This window comes from Lemur catta, chromosome 2 (assembly GCF_020740605.2).
Source record: "Lemur catta isolate mLemCat1 chromosome 2, mLemCat1.pri, whole genome shotgun sequence".
NCBI lineage: Eukaryota > Metazoa > Chordata > Mammalia > Primates > Lemuridae > Lemur > Lemur catta.
In genome coordinates this window covers 128434734-128455637 of record NC_059129.1, presented here as the reverse complement: position 1 = coordinate 128455637, position 20904 = coordinate 128434734, and the positions used below count along the sequence as shown (strand labels likewise).

General features: G+C 35.5%; 1 protein-coding gene across 2 annotated transcripts in view; it reads right to left on the bottom strand.

Moving 5' to 3' along the window:
- The window catches only part of PEX3 (peroxisomal biogenesis factor 3), a 33004-nt gene extending 12114 nt beyond the window's left edge, over nt 1-20890 (bottom strand). The window contains exons 1-9 of one of the 2 annotated variants that reach the window (XM_045544480.1): nt 20549-20634; nt 16045-16103; nt 11984-12115; nt 8973-9054; nt 3258-3301; nt 1905-2029; nt 1548-1614; nt 1386-1440; nt 663-831 (exon numbers count right to left, since the gene is read on the bottom strand). In XM_045544480.1, the coding sequence (XP_045400436.1) occupies nt 663-831; nt 1386-1440; nt 1548-1614; nt 1905-2029; nt 3258-3301; nt 8973-9054; nt 11984-12071 (630 nt within the window). In that variant the 5' untranslated portion in view covers nt 12072-12115; nt 16045-16103; nt 20549-20634. Of the gene's footprint in view, nt 1-662; nt 832-1385; nt 1441-1547; nt 1615-1904; nt 2030-3257; nt 3302-8972; nt 9055-11983; nt 12116-16044; nt 16104-20548 lie in introns of both variants that reach the window. The other variant, XM_045544479.1, reaches the window with a different exon arrangement.
- Nucleotides 20891-20904: the final 14 nt, after the last annotated feature.

Sequence of the window (20904 nt, the reverse complement as noted above, 5' to 3'; positions counted from 1 at the left end):
TTTGGCATTTTTATTATTCTTAATCAATGAATATTATATAACAACTGCTTAGGACACAACAGTGTGTAGCAACTGTAGTTGATAATTGTTACATTAGGTCTTTGTTTCTCAACTGGATGACTACAACTTACTTCAGTCCATTTTTGTATTGCCATCATTAATCTATTTTTAAAAGCAAATGTGATTGTGTTACTAGTCTGGTTAAAAATCCACCTTTCTTTGTCTATAAAGTTCAGACTCCTAATCCTGGCATCGAAAGCTCTTTCTAACCTAGCCCTGACTTTCAGCTCTATGTTCTACTTGACCTGATATAAAATATGCTCTAGCCACATTAACTGAATTTGTCTCCTGGGTTCTCCAAGTGTAATGAACATGTCTTACTCATTTCATACACCCAGCATACATCATAGTGTCCCCTGTAACACACTAATACTCAATAAAAATGTGCTGAATATCTAAAATTATAAGTATTTCTAACTAGAAATCAGCCATATTTGCAGTTTGTTTTCTAAGTTAATGGGGTTTTATTTAAATTATTAACATATGCATCTTTCAACTGCTTACCTTTCAAGAGACTCAGAAATGAAAACTTCATGAGAGAGTAAAATTTTTAAAAAATATATAGAATAACTGGTTTGGTTAAATGGTTATGAATTAAGCACCTGAACTGCTAATGGAGTTTCTTCATCTGGCATCATATAATGGCATAATAAAGATTTGGATCCATCTTTATTAATCCAAGACGAAGATTTATGCTGCTCAACGAGATTTCTGATTTCTTTTAGTTTTTGCTCCAAGTCCAAAAGGGACAAAGAATGTTTAAGAGAAACACTAGAAATAGAAAAAAGGGAATTGGGATAAATCGAAACTATACAACATATCCTGCACACACTCTTTTCTTAATAGGCTCCTATCTGAAATCTTGTTCATCTGCTCAAACCTGAAACTGCTGGCTGGCCTAGAATGGATTAAGAAATCAGTCACCAGTTAAGGGCTATTATTACAGAGCTAAGAAAAATCTTTCTGCAGATTTCACAACAAAATTCCTACTGTAATTATAGATATTACTAGTATAAGTCGGAGGAAAAAGCCTCAGAGACACATTTTAAAGTAGGTCTTTTATCCCATGACCCAGATATTTCTGATTTGTTTAGAAATCAATCAATAAACAACAAAAACATTAAAACTTTCTCCTCAGTATTAAACGACTGATACTGATGAAGAAAACAGATTGTATAATGCAATACTCCAGGGAGGTGTCTGATAGATTACAAAGAATCCACAAACCACCATTTGTCAAGACAGCAGCTTCACTAGAACAATTCTAATTTTTCTTTTATTCATCAGAATCAGGAAGGCATCAAAGTCAAAGAAAAACATCTTACCTTCCTAAAATCTTCTGCACAGCTTGTTTAATAACAGTGATCAATTCCGTCAGGCCTGTTAAAGGAAAAACAAATTTAAAAGCTTTGCTCACTTTTTAAATTCCTCAATAATACAAATAAATGAATTAAAATTAGTATACAGGTCACAAATAAGCATCTTACCATCTCCAAGAAGGTGCTGAATACTTGATAAATATTGCTGTTGGACATCTGGGGGAGCAAGAATTGTCTGCACAAAATAGAAATAAGGTTAAATTATCCAAGTTTTAAATTAGTAAATAAATAATGCTCTTAGCATAACTTGAGCTGAAATTTTCAGGATCTGAAATGATAGGAAAAATTATATTCTTTAACATACCAAAAAGTGTAGTTTCAAAATACAAAAATAATCATATTACTAAAAGTTCACAATCATATAAAAAATAAACATCTTTATTTTATAGAAATTATCAGGATAAATAATAATCTCCGAACCTCTTGAAAGGAAGGACAGTACGTATTTAAGTCTATTGAACTTACAGTGCCATTTTTGCCAACTGCTGCATTATCCAGGTAAATATATCCACCAATTATGTTTAACTGGACACGCAAAAGAACAACCAACATACAAGTACTGTACACTGCCACGATACTTCTTGTGAAACCTTCAGAGAGGAAAAAAACACCATTTGCTACTGTTATTAAAACACACAAGTATAAAATCATGAACCATCCCTATGGTTATTTTTTCATAAGCTGACTTTCAAAAACATATTTGTAACTCTTTTAAATATAAAAATATATCAATTCAAAGTATTTCATAACTAGACTCTCCTCATAAGTTGTTTAATGTAAATTAGGAATGACTTCTTAATTCAAGCAATAACCAATAAAAATATATTAGGTGAAAGAGGTATATATTACTACCTTAGAAAGGAAAACAAGGAAGGATCAGGAAGTACAAAGAATTGCAGCCTCAGAACTCTTAGTTGTCAAGGGAGCCAGTTTCAGCTAAGAGAAGAGGGTTGAGCATGGAATAACTATAGCTTTCAACAGCAGGTCAAGGAGGATGAGTCTGTGTAAGGACTGGAGGAAGGTACAGAATGATGGAAGAAAGCCTGGAGACTAGGTTTCACAGGAGCCTGGGACAGAGTGTTGTTGACTGCTGCTCAGAGGTCTAGCTGGAGGAAAATGTCCAGTGGATTTGGTAAACAGAAGTTATTCCTGATGCTTGAGAGATCTGCTTGGGTGGAGACATGGGAGTGGAAGCCAGACTGTAGTGCATCAAAGAGTGGGTAGGATTGAAGAAGAGAAGAAAGGGAGTGTAGAAATCTTTGCTCATATGGAGTGTGAGAAAGTGCGATAGCTGAATGGAAATACAGGGTACTAGAGAGGTTTAATTTGTTTTCAAACAGGCAAGGCTTAACTATCATTCATTCTGTTAACAAGGATTAGCTGAATGGATGGGAAAACAGAAATAATTGGTAGTATGAAGTTCTGAGACATACATAGCAGTTAGGCCCCAGAGCAGCTCTGTTTCAAATTTTTATCACTAACAGAAGTTTGCATACAATAGCAGAGTAAAGTTAGAGTAAAAACTTACTTTAAAGTATAATATTAGAGATATCAGTACTTAATAAAGGCATATGTAGTCTAGGATAATTTCACCTATCATCGTCATAACAATAACAATAATGGCATGACCGCTACCAGTAATATTTACTGAGCACTTTCTATGACCTTTGATCTACTTGCCTTATGAGTATTATTTTATTTAATCCTAACAAAATTCTATGAGGCAGATAAAGAAGAGTCATCTCTATGATAGAATACAAAAATTTCCCTTTATAAATATTTTAAGAATGTGCTGTTACACAGAATATGCAGGCTTACTTATTATCTTCAGATCCTCCCATATTTCTAGCTTGTTTGAAGGCCTAAAGAAAAAGTCAGAAAATATGAAAATATTAATCTAGATAATCTAACAGAAAACTCTGAACTTCATAGATCGAAATTCAATTTTTTAATTTAAAAACAATAGGATAACTGCAGAAAACAAAGCCCACAAAAATAGAATTAAAAAACAATTATAATTCCAGTAACTAATGATAACAACCACTTTCTATGGTATGTATTCTTCTAGTCTTTTACTTCTTGAGCATTGTGCATACATTTATTATAAAATTATATAGGAAAAACAAGAAAAATATTAATTTATTTCCTTAATGTATTGTTTTACAAATAATGAAGTAGATCCTGTAGTCCTTCAAAGGTAAATAGTAGGTGTTTTTTGTTTTATCACTAGTATCATTATAAACACATGAATTTATACATATAGCTCATATGCTTCAAAGCACTGTAGTTCTTATCCCCAGTGATGTTCAAGTTGCCCATCTTTCACCACTGGAAGACTATTCAAGTTGGCTCCTGAATCATTCTGATTTACATAATCCTTTATTAGTATTTGGTAGCTTTCAAACTTTCTGACATGAAAAGTTGTTCTTGGTTCATCTTGTTCAATTCCTGCTGTAGACTTGAAATCAACCATTTCTCTCAGAGTCCTGGTTTCTTGTAGTGGGAAATGTAGGTAGAGACCAAAAGCTTACATTAAGGATGTTCATTGCTATTGGATAGGTCATTATTTCTAAGACTTTTCAGTGGGCTAAGCTAATAAATGTGTGCATTTATTTATATGTACATATATTCAAAGAGATAAAATGTATCATGAATTCATACTAATACTTCTAAGTAAAAATCAGTCACAGGATTTTTAACTTAACCTCAGTGATCTTACATCTGTATTTCTTTTTACCTACACTAAAAATTAGTGAAACCAACTTAATTACTAATTTGCTTCATCCCTCCCTCCACACACAACAATCTCAGAATAACAATAGCAATATTGAAAAAAGTTTAAGGTTTTTGTTTTTTCAATTCCATATACGCAAAAAGTATACATCCCATTAAGGATATATAGCCAAATTTCTGTTTTAAAGTAATCTGGCATGGTCTCTATCTTTGTGATCATATCATCAGCTAGAATCATATTTAGGTTAATTTGATTTATTGTACTATCAATTTTTGGACATTGCTTTCTAAACATAAATATAGTTTTATAATTTATAAAATATTTATATGGTATCCAAAGTCAAATTTATACAACACAGTATATTCAAGGAAGTCTGTTCTTATCCCCTTTTATTCTCTTCTTTCTTCACAGGTGACTATTTAAAAAAATGCTTTACCTTTCTGTTGTTTTGCTTTATATAAGCAAATGTATGTGTGTATATGTGTGTGTGTACATATTTTCATATCTGCCCCCTTAGATAAATGGAAGCGTGCTATACACGTTTCTTTACTTTTTAAAAAAATACAGAAATACATCCTGTGGAGATCATTCCATAGTAGTACAGTAGTCCCTCCTTATCCTTGGGAGATATGTTCCAAGACCGCCTGAGTAGATGCCTGAAACCCCAGATAGTACTGAACCCTATCTTATACACACTCTATTTCTTCCTATACATACATACCTATGACACAGTTTAATTTAGAAATTGGTCATAGTAAGAAATTATATATTACAATTATAACTATAATACAGCATCACTACTCTTGCACTTTGGGGCTATTATTAAGTAAAATAAGGGTTCCTTGAACAAAACTACTGTGATTGTGATACCTTGACAGTCGATCTGATAACCTAGATGGCTATTAAGTGACTGACAAGTGGGTAGCATCTACAGCATGGATCCGCTGGACAAAGGGATGATGATTTACGTCCCTGGCTGGCAAAGCAGGATGATGTGACACTTCATCATGCGACTCAGAATGGTACACAATTGAAAACTTATGAATTGCTTATTTTTGTAATTTTCTATTTAATATTTTCAGATCGAGGTTTTCTGCAAGTAATTGAAACCTCCAAAGTGAAACGGTGGATAAAGACCCCGGTGGGGGCAGGAGGGGGTTATTGTATACTTGCATACAGATAGTAGTTGTGTTAGTCTGTTTTGCATTGCTATATAGGAATACCTGAGGCTGGCTAATTTCTAAAGAAAAGAGGTTTATTTGGCTCATGGTTCTGCTGGCTGTACGAGAAGCATGGTGTTGGCATTTGCTTCTGGTGAGGGCCTCCAGGAGCTTTTATACATAGCAGAAGACGAAGGGGTAACAGGTGTGTCACATGGCAAGAGAGGGAACAAGAGACAGAGGAGAGGTGCTAGACTCTTTTAAACAACCAGCTCTCTTGTGAACAAATAGAGTGAGAACACACTCCTTACTACGGCCATGAAGGATTGGCCCCCATGACCCAAATACTTCCCTTTAGGCCCCACCTCTAACACTGGGGGTCAAATTTCAACATGATTTGGAGGGGACAAACATCCAAATTATATTAGTAGTCATTTTTTTCTTTTAACTGAGGTACAGTACACCATTGTGTGGATATACTATGTGGATGTAGTTTAGTGCTTTCAAACCACCTATGTGGAAGGACAAATTTTTTTTGGTCTTTTATCTTTCCAATCTGACACAGACCAATACTTTTGTTAAATACAATAAAAACTAAATTGCTAAAAAAAGAAATAAAAAACCACAGATATACAAAATATAAGCCCACATTATTTATTATTACATTCAGACATAAATTTGCATTTCCGGAAGAAATTGAGTTACTATTGCAATTATGCGATATCAGCTTTCTTCGCCAATAAGCAGACTCTAGAGCTCCAGGCTTCCTTTTCCTAGATGGCGCAGGTTCAGATGTGTGGAGAACATCCTGCAGGGCATCACTGCAACCTCAGTCTAGCCTACTCTACTCTACTCTAATGTTCAAGACTCCTGGGGGAATGATATATTTATTTTTACTAAATTGAGAATCCACCACAATTCAAGAGTGAGGAATTTAACACAAGTAAATCACATCTTCTTCTGAATGTACCCTCAGAAAAATTTCAAAGTACTTCTTATGATTCCAAAAATTTCAATATAGAAAGTACTTAGTAGCAGCAATCTGTGGAAGGGCAAATTAGGGTATTTGAATTGAAACTATGTTTGCTGAAACTGTATTTTATTTGAGGTGGCTTTGGTGGGAGAAGACAGAGTTATAGTTACTAAGACATTTTTGTGTTGACACTCACCATTATTAGGCTTTAAAAGTAGATTTTAAAATATTGACATTATCTTTTTTAAACATTCCAAAATCTATGTAAAAGATTCCAAATCTATGTAGAAGAACCGGGAAAAGTACCTTCTATGCAAATGATTTATCTAATGAAAATCAATTCCAAGTTAAATATAGCCAGACTCTTTAAAGTCACTAAAATATCTGCTTAAGAATTAAACTAATCCTTTCAAAGTGTTCACCTGTCTTATGGAGGGTGTTTAAGACTTTTTGGCTTTAAAACTTCATTGCCATTATCAGTCTTCAATTAGAATGCCTAGTATTGAAAACAGGGATGGCTGTTTATTTGCTACTGTGAAACTGATGAAAGACTATCAAATCATTTATTTATTTCTGATTAGTTAGTTTCACAATTAGTTTAAAGAGAAAACTAACTTGTTTGACAGGCTCATATGAGACCAGAGTCTCATATAAAACTAATATAAAAGCAGTCATAAGATTGGAAGCCTTATGTAATTACACTTTGTAATGCCTCAAGCCCTTCTTTACCTAAATATTTTTCAAATAGACAGCCCCACCACCACCAAATTGCAAATAGTAATTTTAAATCAAAAGAAAGCCAAGAAAAAAATTAACATTGAGGCCGGGTGCGGTGGCTCACCCCTGTAATCCTAGCACTCTGGGAGGCTGAGGCGGGTGGATCGCTCGAGGTCAGGAGTTCAAGACCAGCCTCAGCAAGAGCGAGACCCGTCTCTACTAAAAATAGAAAGAAATTATCTGGTCAACTAAAATATATATAGAAAAAATTAGCCGGGCATGGTGGCGCATGCCTGTAGTCCCAGCTACTGGGGAGGCTGAGGCAGTAGGATTGCTTAAGCCCAGGAATTTGAGGTTGCTGTGAGCTAGGGTGACACCACGGCACTCTAGCCAGGGCAACAGAGTGAGACTCTGTCTCAAAAAAAAAAAAAAAAAAAAAAAAAAAAAAAAAATTAACATTGAGATATTTAAAGAGGAAATAGTGAATGAGAACTGTGGCCCATGTTAAATTCTCCAAAATTTAAGAAATTCTCCTTCCTGTGTATTGAGTTAGAAAAGGGGAATGAATCATTGCTTTTCTATAAAGCTGCCCTGGATTATCCATCAAAATTAATTATGTTTTTTCTTTTCTATACTCCCATATTTTCTCCCCACATTTTGCTTTTACTTTTTACCATAGCACTAAACATATGTTGAATTATAATAATTTATTTAGTATATTTCCTCCTTTGGATGACAAGTCCTTAAAGGGAAAAGGACCTTATCTTAATTATCTTGAATCCTCCAAAGCAAATGGAACATAGCGCCTTATAGGAAACAGAGATTTGCCAAGAAGGAAGAAAGCCACTACGCTTATTATGTCCATTAGTATGCTGCTTTTATAAAAAGGCTATTCATTTATTTGTCTTGCCTTCTCATTAGATTAAAACTTACGGCAACTAAAATCTATTTCTTTTTAGTCCCTACCTATGTACATCCAGGTGGTAAATAAGTATTTACTTGAGGAAAAGCAATCCGCTTATGTTTTTCTCTTCATATAACTATATGAACTAATTTACAAACTAAACCTTATATCTGTAAAAAGGAAGGAAAGTCTGTCTACCTCTAAGAATGATGAAATTTAAAGGGGAAAAACCCTTATCACTAACACTATACTTTAATCAGATGAAAAAAAAATCCCAAGTACACAAATTCATTGTTATTTTGGGAAGTATTCTCTGAATACAGCAAACATTTTCAAAGAAATTTTTCAGCTTGCTATTTTACCTGAGCACTAAATTCCTATTGCAAAATAGAGATAATTATCTGCCTCTCAGGAATATTGTGTAAATTAAATGTGTACATACATGGAAGGTACCTGGCATGGTGAGACATTCACGAAATAACACCCTCTTTCCCCTGGCTATTGGACAGGTAGGTGATTACAAGGAAATTGATTATTTTAGTAAGACTACAATGATTAAAATTTATTTAATGTAACTATTCCCCCCTACCTTGTTCATTAAGAAGCCATTTACTCATGGAAGTCTTCTCAAACTAACACAGCATCATACCAAATTACAGTACCCCAACACATACTGCCCTCCATGTATAAGGTCTTACATGTGAAAGTGCTTTGGAAACAGTAAATTGTTACAGTAATGTAAATTATTAGTGTTGTATGCTTATGTTATTTTTGTATTTCATTTTGTTATTAACTTAAAATATAAGTTCTATATACCTTATATATTTAAAATGTTTGCTCACATGCTTTATTTATTACACTATAAACTCTTTAAGAAGCACAATATTTAATATAACTTTGTTAGCGTTACAGCATCTGGTTCAGGAACACATTTGACAAGCACTCAATAATTAAATTTCTGAATAATTTCAAAGTGGTATAAGATCTACATTCTATAAACTTTAAGTGTAGTACATAAACAAAAAATGCTATAACTTGCATTTACCTGTTTTTTAGCAGAGCTGTCAGGCTCTCAGAATTAAGTTGCTGCATTAAGGCCTCTCTCAGTGTTGGAAGCATGGACAGCACTGTAATAAAACAGAAAATAAAAAAGGTCACAAGTGATGACTACCCTCACCCAGAAATGTACATTGTTTTAGGCTATACGATAGGGCTAGCAACTAGCAAGAGGCGGAAAGAAAGGTCAGGGCTAGAGAATTCAAATTATTATTATTAACAGAAACAATATAAAACTATTACATACAAATAAATGAAAAGAATTATTCCCAGATGTTAACAGTGGTCATCTTTGGATTATGAATAATTCTTTTTTCTTCTTCCTTTCTGTACTCTCCAAGTTTTTACAAGAAATGTTTGCTTCTGATATAATGAAAATGAAAAACATTTTTATCTTCACTATACTTTTTGTTTCATGTTTTGTTTCTAATTTTAGAAAAGTTATTTATTAAATACTACAAAGCAATAAGCATTTATTATAACCTACACAGAAGTGCACTGGGCTAGGAATTAAGAGCTGCTGAATTTTAGTTTGGGTTTTGTCAATGGGAACTGTTTGTCTATTAATCTCAGGAATAATGTGAAGATGAAATGAGACATAGTACTCTACAGAAAAAAGACTGCATGAAATTTTTATGAGTTAATTTATTTTTGGCTCTATACATGGAATAAGAAATGTTGGAGAAATGCATACACATAAATTTAAAATGAGTTTCTAACACTAAATAAGTAATGATAACAAAATGAAAAAATATCAAGAGATCACAAACACCACATTCTGAAAGAGAAAACTTCTTGGGTAGGAAAACTAGTTAATTTACCCAAAAGTATTAATTTTTTTCTAGCATATCCATTACATCCTATCCAAAAGAAATTCAATCATATTATCTGTAACTCCATTATCAATGCATACAAGACAGCTAATCTGGAAAGTTTTTCAGTGAACCTGTATTTTGGCAAGAGCCAAAGTGATCACTAAGAAGTGATCACAGTATTTTATTTTTAATAGCCTAGAGTCAGCTATTTGTTCATCTGAGGGTTGTGATCATCATGGAAATGTGTGACCCACATCATCTTCTGGGAGGAGCATAGTTAACTGACAGCCCCAGATGCCACCACTCTGGATCCATTACCATATCTGCACTGCTTCCAGCCAAGGACAGTGCTTGGGTGGAAGCAGGCCCATTCCTGTATTCTCCTCTACTAGAAACTTTGGCTTGCAGACTCCCCATTGGCCTGCCACAATGTTCTTAGAATGTTCTGTAGTCTCAGACTCTTCTTACCTAATCTTCCTTCCTTCTCCCTTTCTGTTCACAAGTGTCAGAACTGCGTGGTGGTAGAAAGGCCTCTCCTCCTCTTTATTCTTCACCGGCATTTCTCCTAATAGGTCTCTTGTACATCTAAGCCCATCTGCTTCTTGGGGGACTCAGACTGACACAAAGGTCCGTGTCAAACTGAGATGTATTGCGGGATCCCAGCAGCTGCCTTATACTATTTCTGAAAAACTGAGTAACAATCAGAAACAGACTGTTCTCTAAAAATTCATTAAAATGTTCTAGGCAGCACCACTACATTGAATCCTGAATGTCAATTAAAAGAATTATGTGATCTTCAAAAAGTTATCATTTGCTGAGTATTTATTATATTCCAAGCACTTTATATGCATTAACTCATCACAGCCTCACAAAACATTTATAAAGTTGGTTTTTTATGAGGTTCATTTTATAGGTGACAGAATTTGGATTGGTCCAAAGACACACAGATAATACAAGGCAAACTGGGAACTGGATCAGATCTGCTTCACCTGAGAGCTTGAGTGCTTGCTTACTCATTGTGCCTTATCATAGTTGTCATGACATGCAGATTTAGGATTACTCTTTGCTTTAAAGAATGAAGGTATTTTTCTGAGTACTATTACTTCAAACATTAAAAATCATACTACAGCTGTAACTTTAGATGTGTCCCTTAATCTCTTGATCTGAGCCTTAAGTAAAATGAGGGAAGTGAACTAATAAGTCCTTTTAACTCTGAAAAAAATTGTACTTTTAAAATTGAACAAGAACCTACCTTTATAAATTCTTTCTAAATTAATTGTTCTTGATAGAAATGTTAGAGAAAAGAGTAAGCTTTGAACGATAAAAAAGAAAAACAGGTTGGCGTGGATTTGAGAACTAATTCTTCAAGGAACATGCCAGTTAGAACATAACACCTTGTTCCCTTCAAATATGGACGGGTAGATGTTGTTATAGCATTTTCCTAATACTATGTTTCTAGCTCTGGAGGTTAAATTATTGACATTAATTAACACTGACTCAGTGTATAGTATTGTGAGACTTACAGGTCTATAGTTGCCTACTGTAAATTTAACAAACTTATAACTCTTTACTCTGACTTACAGGCCCAATGGGATAAGGCCCACTTCTGCAGCCTTGTTTCCTATCACTCTGCCATTGCTCATTTCACTCTAGCTACATGGCCTTTTTGCTGTTCCTTGAATGTCCCAATACTGTCCCCACCTCAGGCATTTTGCCCTCCATTGTATCATTTGGTTTCTCCTCATATGTCACCTCAAAGAAACTTGATTCTCCCAATTGCCCTGTCTTAAAGAGCATCCCTACCCCTCACTTGGCTTTATTCTCTTATGGTAGCCATCACTGCCTAAAGTTATTTATTTGTTGTTTATCATCTTTTCCTCTCACTAGAATATAAAATTCAAAGGTCAGGGATTTTTTTTTTTTAATTGTTCACCTCCTGCTTCACTAGTGCTGCGTATCACAAGTATCTGCTGAATGAATAAATAAAATGAATGAATAAGCGCTAATATTGATTTACACTGATTTTTAAAATTCACATTAAAATGACGTATTTCAGTTAAATAATACAAATACCTGCTAGATTTATCATTCTTTCTTTTCCTCTAAATTTGGTCCTGGAGGTATGCAAATTAATAAAAACCATAAAACAACTTTATACATGTATAAATATTTCTGTTTGTCTTACCTGTCATATTGCAAGTCCTTTGGTTACTTTCAAAATGGTATTGTCGTCGTGCTTGAGCAATGTATTCTGCAGCCTCCCTTTCTTGCATTTCTTTGATTTTCTTCTGTCCATATTTCCCCAGGATATATACTCCTAAAAACATTTTAAAAAATAAGCTAGGATATTAATTAGAGTACTAAAAATTCCAACAGTATTTTTAACCTGCTTTATCCAATTATAAGGTTTATATTAGTGAAAAACTAAAAATCACAATTTAAGAAAACCTAAATTAAAGAATTATGTAAGACTGACTTAAAAAAAGGATTGGATTAGCATTTTAGCAGCTAATGACAGAGAAAATGATGGGCACAAAACGACTAGGTCTGAAGAAGCAGAAAGAAATTAAGTCTAAAGTCTGGCAGTGCCTTTAATAGTGAACTTGAGATATTCTAAATGTCCAGCAATAGGAAATGGTTTGAATAAGTTATGGTCTACCCATAATTGGAATCTTACGCAACTATTAAAAATCACATGGCAGGTGCAGTGGCTCACATCTGTAATCCTAGCACTTTGGGAGGCCTAGGCGGGAGAACTGCTTGAGGCCAGGAATTGGAGACCAGCCTGAGCAAGACTGATATCCCACCTCTACAAAAAATAGAAAAATTAGCCAGGGGTGGTAGCACGTGCCTATAGTCCCAGCTATTAGGGAGGCTGAGGCAAGAGTATTGCTTGAGTCCAGGAGTTGGAGGTTGCAGCGAGCTATGACCATGCCACTGCCCTCTAGCTTGGGTGACAGAGTGAGACCCGGTCTCAAAAAACAAAACAAACAAAACAAGACAAAAAACCAAAACACCCATATTGTTAAATAGTTAATGACTCAAGGAAATATCTGTTATACTATTAGGTGATAATTTAAGATCTCAGAAGTTTTTTTTAATCCCCCAGAGATTGGGTCTTGCTCTGTCCCCCAGGCTAGAGTGCAGCCGCAAGATTATAACTCACTGCAGTCTCAAACTCCTGGGCTCAAGGGATTTTTTTTTAATGGAAATAGATACAGAAAAATAGATGGTTTTAATGACGATTGCTGAATGGTGGGATAACAGGTGATTTTTTTCCTCCTGTTTGCTTCTCTTTATTTTCCATATTTTTTTCAATGAACACAAAATACTTTTTAAAAATATAAAAGTTTTAAAAGGAAGAATGAAGGCAAGGTAGATCGTCTGGCAGACATCTATTTATCTATCCATGTGTTAGAAAGATCTCCCTTTCTCACAGAAGAAGAGATAATGAAACTTAGATCATCTAAAACCTAGTAACTTAATTAGAAAAGGAAGAAAGAAGAGGGTACTGAAATTTCTAAATTTTAACACCACAGTATAAAAATATAAGTGGTGTCATGTGGCCTGTAATTTGACACATTTCAGCATAGACAATATGATATAAATGTGTACATCCTGGTCTATACTTGAGGGACAGTCAGTTATCCTAACTGGGAATGTGTAACCGCTCCAGAGTGGTTAGTTAGCATTTGATCAAAGGCCATACTTCAAGGCTTAAGCACTTCAACTAACTTTTTCTCTGATCAGCACCAAATATTTTGCTAATTAGCATAATGAATATCAGAAATGGACTTTCATAAATTTAATTAGTAGTTTTAAAGATATTGAACCAGATAAAACATTTCAGTAATATTCATATGAACTGGAATATATAATATGAATCTGGCAAGTTCTTCACCCTTAGAAACGGCTTAAACTAAAATCCTTAACTCCTGGTTTGGAGGACTCTTAGTCCAGTGAGTTAACCAGCTGGCCGCCTGAATCCTACAGATAGAATTGTGTTGCACTTGCTTCAGGTAAATCTTTTATGTGTGGTCCTGTAGTAGCACCAAAAGAGGACAGAAAGCTGGAACTTCTGTTGTAAGGTTGTAAGGGAGTAAACTAATTCTCACCTATGTTCACCTGTCTGTGCCCCCCCAGTATCTACCCAAAAGAACTTGAGAACTGTGCATGACCTAAATAATTGGATTTGCCCTCTAGGAACTACAAAGCAAACACATATGCTGAGTTATTTTCACTAATACAGGTGTTACAGGTGAATTGATAAGACATTATACATTCTTAAAAATAATAGTTCAGTAAAAGGGTATGTGCTAAAATAATTAGACAAATAAAGTGATTGCTGTTGTTATGTTTGCATGCAAATAAATACATAATAACCATGCTTAAAAAACAACTAAAACTTCACATAAGTGGCTTCATGGCTACCTTTTCTGTAATTCACCCTAAACTGATGATAGTGCCATGATATCAATAAAGACATTGACTTATATTTCACAATGTAACCCTTTGATGGGCAACTCTGATGTAACAAATAGATCTAAATAAATTGCTTATATTTTATTTACACAACAGATTACTGAAAATTATGTATAAAATGATATTTCTCAAATTATATTGTAAAATAAAACACTGAAATGACACCCTTTGCATAGCTAAGAATCTTTCTGGAATAGTAAATTTAATTGGTATATGTATTTTCTTGGGAAGAAAGTTCATTGTTTTCACAAACAATTTGAGATAGATTCTCAAATCTGATAAAAAAATTTTATGAACTGTCGTTTGATAAATGTAGTATATTCTAACTAAAATAAAAAAAAGAAAATGAATTGTTATGGGTTGAATTGTGTTGGCCCCACAATATATACACTGAAGCTCACCTTAGAATGTGACCTTATTTGGAGATAGGATCTTTATAGAGGTCATCAAGTTAAAATGAGGTCATTAGGGTGGCTTCTAATCTAGTATGACTGTTGTCCTTCTACGAAGAGGAAACTTGGACATAGAAACTGGCAGAGGGAGGAGGATACGAAAACACAGAGGTGAAAGCCGTCTATAAGCCACGGAGAAAGGCTTGGAACAAGGCTTTCCTTACGTCCCACAGAAGGAACCAACCCTGATCTCGGATTTCTAATCTTTGGAACTGTGAGATAAGAAATTTCTGTTGCTTAAGCCACCCAGTTTGTGGTACTTTCTTAAGGTAGCCTTACCAAACTAATACATGAAATTAGGCTACAATTGCACAATCCATTATTTTTCCTGAGTTAGCACTGAAGTCAGTGCCTACGTAAGATCTAATTCACTCCAGGTCTCATACTCAAAATCCACAAATCCTGATTTTGTCAGATTTGCCTCCCTAGAAAAATAAGAGCAGAGAATTCATTAGCTAACATATGGATCCCTGGACTATCTATATACTTGACTGGCAGCCTGAATTCTGGCTTAGAAGACAGGAGATACAGACAGCTCTGGCACTAATTGTAATAGTTAGGTGACTTTTGAGGAAGTCCTTTCCTCTCTGTCGAAATTTCTTCATCCATAAAATGAAAGAATGGGATGATACAAGCTTTAAAGTTTCTTTTGTAGCTATGACTTTATTTATGAATAATGAAAAGTTACTAAATACCCCCCAAAATAAATGTGAAATGTTTTGAGGTTTCCTTTCATAACATTGTTGGTAAAACAAAATATCTTCTAGTCTTTCAATAATTCAGTTGTTTTAAAACCATCTCTTAGTCCTCTCTTTCTGGATGGAAATCCTGCAATTCAGCTATTTCACTAGGTTAATAATTTCAGCAAGAGTTTGAAAATAATCTATTAACATCATTCCCAATCCAACAGATCACCAAATCCTGCTACAGTACTGATTCTATTTCAAAAATATTTTCTAAATACGGCTACTTTTCTACAATTCCCTTATCATTGTTTTTATATAGACACTAAATATTATTAATGCTTTTGAACTGGATCAACACCTTCCTAACTCTTCTGTTCTCACATCCTTCTAATCCATCTTTTATATGCAAAGTGATTTTCTAAAACATAAATCTGACTATATTATCCCTGTTTTAGAATTCAACATCCTGCCATAATTTCTTAAGTGGTTTCCCTGTTCCATTCAAACCAGAATTACTTGGGGTAATTAAAAATGTAGCCTTTTAGGACATTTCTTGTAAAAAAAATCCCCCAAATGTCTTGTATGATGCTGCATCCCCAATACATAAAACTCTGACTGATACTCACTTGGAGCTCAATAAACATTTGCTGAATGAATTATGGAATTCTTGAACTGCATTCTGAACCTAAAGAATCAGAATCAGAAAACACAGTAAAATGATTCTATGTTTTTATTAAGCTCCTTCAGTGATTTTTATCCATATTAAAGTCTGAGAAGCACCAATATAAAGGATAATGTTCAAATTATGTAGAATGGCTTAATACGGAAGGACATTCACAATCTGCACTCTGGCTACTTCTCCAAATCCATCTTTTGTCACTTCTCATTTGCTTAGCTGTAGTAAAATACTTTGATTTATCAAAACCAGTCTCTGAACCTCAGCCCCTTTTCCTGCTTTGCCCCTTCTCCCTGGCTAAATTTACAGCTTAAGTGGAAATTCTTCCTTATGAAGCTTTGCCAGACATCTCCATGCTATTCTCCCATCTATGCTCCCACAGCATCCTGCTCTATTTTTGTATTATACTACTATCACACTACTTTAGTTTATTTCCATTTCTGTACCATGAGTTCCTCAAAGTCAGTAAATGTCTTATTCCTGTGGATTACAGAGCCCAATACAGTGAGAATAGGCACTTTTTCTCATTCAAATGTTTGTTGAATGACAGAATGAAAGAAAGAATGAATGAATGAAAACTGTGAAGAGGCCAGAGATTACAGGATTTAAGGTATAAATCCTAATCCAAAAGCCCAATTCTGGGCTTTTTTAGAAATCAGCAAGTCAATAAAGATTAATCTGGAAGTTCTCTGTCCTCCAGCAATGGTTCTCAAAGTGTGGCCTGAAAATCCCTGGATGTCTTCGAGACTCTTTCAGGGAATCTGTGAAGTCAAAACTGTTTTTTAGTAATACTGAAATCTTATTTGCCTTTTTCATTCTCATTCTCTCCTTAATGTACCGTGGGGTACTAGAGGTTACATGATGTATGGTATCATAACTGATTGAACGCAGAAAGAGATAGGAGAATCTAGCTTTCTTCAATTAAGGCAAATATTGAGAGATCTGCAAAATGTAAAACAATGCCACTCTTCTAATTTTTTTAAAAAATGTTATTTATGTTAATATGTAATAGGTTTATTATTGTTATTTTAAAATGAATTACACTGGGCACGGTGGTGTGTACCTATAATGCCACCTACTTGGGAGGCTAAGGTGAGAGGATAGCTTGAGCACAGGAGTTCAAGACCAGCCTGGGCAACATAGAGAGACCCCATCTCAAAAAAACAAATTAATAAATATTTTTCAAATTCCTTGGTTTTAATTTTGAATATGGTAACTATTAATAGATACAAAATTTAGAAAGTTCTTTAAGGTCTTTAATTTTTAAGAGTGTAAAGCAGACCTCATATCAAAAAGTTTGGGACTCACTGCTCTAGTCTTTTCACAAACTGGTCAATTTGCACAAATTGGTTTAGAGCAGTTACCCATCCAAAATTCAGGGAAATGGAAATTGCTACTTAAGAAGGTCTTCAACTCAAAGAGGGGTCTTGCTATTTTGCCTGGGCTGGCCTTGAAATCCAGGTCTCAAGTGATCCTCCCACCGTAGCCTCCCAAAGTCCTGAGATTATAGGCATGAGGCACTGCACCCAGCCTCAAAATTTAGGTTTTTTTCCCTGAAATGGCCACTGAATGACCAAAATTCTTTGAGCATGTGTGTTAATATGTTACCCAGCTTCCAAGCCTGTCAAAATGTCCCACTTCTCCTATGAAGTTCGTCCTGAGTTTTTTTACAACTGCATATGCTATTGGCCAGTTTGATTTGTATGGCATTTTTTTTTCTTTACTTCTCTTATGGTTTTGTATTTTAATTATTTGTATACTTGTTTTTCCTTCTTATTAGACCATAAAGTCCATGAAAGCACAGTGGCATAATGTGGAAAGAGAATATGCTTTGGGGTCTAACACATCTGTGTTTGAATTCCAGCTTCATGTTACTAACTCTGAGACCCTAGGCAAACTTCTTAAATTCTTAGGGCTCTAGGCACCACCTGTTTTAATGGGGACAACAATAACTGCCCTGCCATTCACCCCACTGAATAGAAAGAGCTTAGTATAGTGTCCAGCATAAAGTGAACACCCAACAAATGGTACCTATTACTAATAAAAATCTGTAAATCTTGTGTTTCCATCATATTACCTTCAGCACTAAAGGTACTTGATAAATATCTCTTAGATTAATTAAAATTCTAACATGTTATAGAACCTGAAGCAGAAAGAATATGAGGTTCAAACAAATGTCAATCCTGGTTGTCTACTCTTTTTTTCTTTTTATATTGACTTTCTTTTTTGATATAAAACACTAGGATTATTTTCCCTTTCTGTCCCTCTGAATTGGTTTTTTTTTTTGCATTCCTCTTTATTTATAAAGATTTCAGTAGAATTTTTAAAAAATCTATAACTATTTTTTAAGTTACTCTTGCTTCTCCTGTGATTATTTCTGATCTACCACTAGGTTATTCTTTTTTTTTTTTTTGAGACAGAGTCTCGCTGTGTTGCCCGGGCTAGAGTGAGTGCCGTGGCATCAGCCTAGCTCACAGCAACCTCAAACTCTTGGGCTTAAGCGATCCTACTGCCTCAGCCTCCCGAGTAGCGGGGACTACAGGCATGTGCCACCATGCCCGGCTAATTTTAGTTGGCCAGATAATTTCTTTCTATTTTTAGTAGAGACAGGGTCTTGCTCTTGCTGAGGCTGGTCTCGAACTCCTGACCTCGAGCAATCCACCCGCCTTTGGCCTCCCAGAGTGCTAGGATTACAGGCGTGAGCCACCGCGCCCGGCCATACCACTAGGTTATTCTATAAGCCTGAAGGGGTATGCTATTCCTTGCTATTCTTTCTTTTCCTTTTTTTTTTTTTTTTTTTTTTTGAGACAGAGTCTTGCTCTTTTGCCCTGGCTAGAGTGCCATGGCATCAGCCTAGCTCAAAGCAACCTCAAACTCCTGGGCTTAAGCAATCCTTCTGCCTCAGCCTCCCGAGTAGCTGGGACTACAGGTATGCGCCACCATGCCCGGCTAATTTTTTCTAAATATTTTTAGTTGTCCAGATAATTTCTTTCTATTTTTTTTTAGTAGAGACGGGGTCTCACTCTTGCTCAGGCTGGTCTCAAACTCCTGACCTCGAGCGATCCTCCCGCTTCGGCCTTCTAGAGTGCTAGGATTACGGGCGTGAACCACCGTGCCCCGCCCTTGCTATTCTTTCTGAGATTGCTAAAGAGATAATTTTGCAACCTTCAGTACTGGCAAAAATATTTTATTTATACTTCTTCCATCATAAATAAAGGCATATTTATTTTTAGCTTTTACAAATAAAATGTACTCTGTAGTCTTAGCATGATTTAAATATAGATACTGGAGGCTGAAGATGTCAGAAAATAGACTTTATATATAAAGGATTTCTCAAAGAAGGTGATAAAAATTTATATATGCTTATTATCAATTTATGACAGAGCTCAGAGACATGCAGAACACTATCCTAGCCTTACGAAAAAAAAATGTTTCAAACTTTGAAGAATCACCAAATCTGAACTGTTGATGCTAAGGGTATTGTTAATTTTAAATTGTTGGAAGATAACAGAATATAATCTAATAGTAAGAAATAAGCAACCAAATTCTTTGGGAAACTTTCATTCTTAAGTACTTCCGTAACCAAAGTGTGCCATTAGTGATAGAATATTTCTCAAAAATTCAAGTTCTAAAAAGTTCCCTCTTAAAGTTCCTAGATTTCCTTCTCATATAATTCACAAGTCTTTTATTCTCTCCTTCAAATCCCTGAATATTATGACATGAGTGTCATCTGAGAAAAAAGGGTCTCAAGATTTTTATCTGTTTCTAAATCTCCTCTCAGACTGTGCAACTCAGTTATGTCAGCTACATGGGCAATGATCCCAACCTTGAAGATCCTGAGGAAGATTGCAAAACATACCTCAGGCATTTTTCTTACTGCATAGTTTGTATTCTAAAATGGCAGAAACACAGCTGAAATATTGATTTTTCTTTATCTAGTCTATATCTTCAGTCCTTCAGTGCTATTGTGCTGCTTTCAAAAATTCAAATTAACTTTAAACACCACCTGAAATGCAGCCTTTAGGTAAGTCTCCTGGAATATCATAAAACTCCCACAAAGGGCGAAAGCCAGACAAAGTACCAAGAGTGCCAGATAGAAATGACGAATCTCACAGGAAAGCAATAGAAAAGAATTAAAAAAACATGTAAGAGAATGGTGCCTCGAAACATAAATTTAAATTGTGGTGAGTTCTCCCAAGGTCCGTGAGAAAAAAGAATAGGCGAGAAACAGAGTAAGGGGCAGTGACAGGGCAAAGGGTATAAAGAATTTCCCCCAATTGCAGAGATGGAAAGAACCTCGCAGGCTTGCCACCCTGCTCCTCAACTGACGGTTGAACGAACCCCCTCTACATATCCCAGACTAGGATTGACTGGCTTCTCCCTATTTTAGAAGAAAGTCACCTCTCTCCCACCCCCTTTTCCCAATGCCCCTTTCCAAGCACGCTATCACCCACCTCCGAGGACCGTGCCCAGGAAGATGCATTTCTTTTTGTGACGTTTCAGAAAATTCCACATAGATCTCAGCATCTTTAGGCCCTGGGGATGCGGGCTGCCTAGGCGTGAGGGGCTGGTTCACCAGGAAACCGTTTCTTTGTCACCTGGCCCGTACGACCCGGCAGAAGCGCTGTCGTCCCGCTTGGTGCTCTCCAGAAATCACAAACGCGACTTTCCGCAGAGACTATCTCCGGAGCGAGAAGGGGGCGTGGACAACAGCACAGCAGCTGCGCTTTCTGCCCCGTCGCGCCGCCGCCGCTCACTAGTCCGGCGCGTCCAGGTCCGCTCAGAAATCGCTCCCGGGTACCTTGCCATT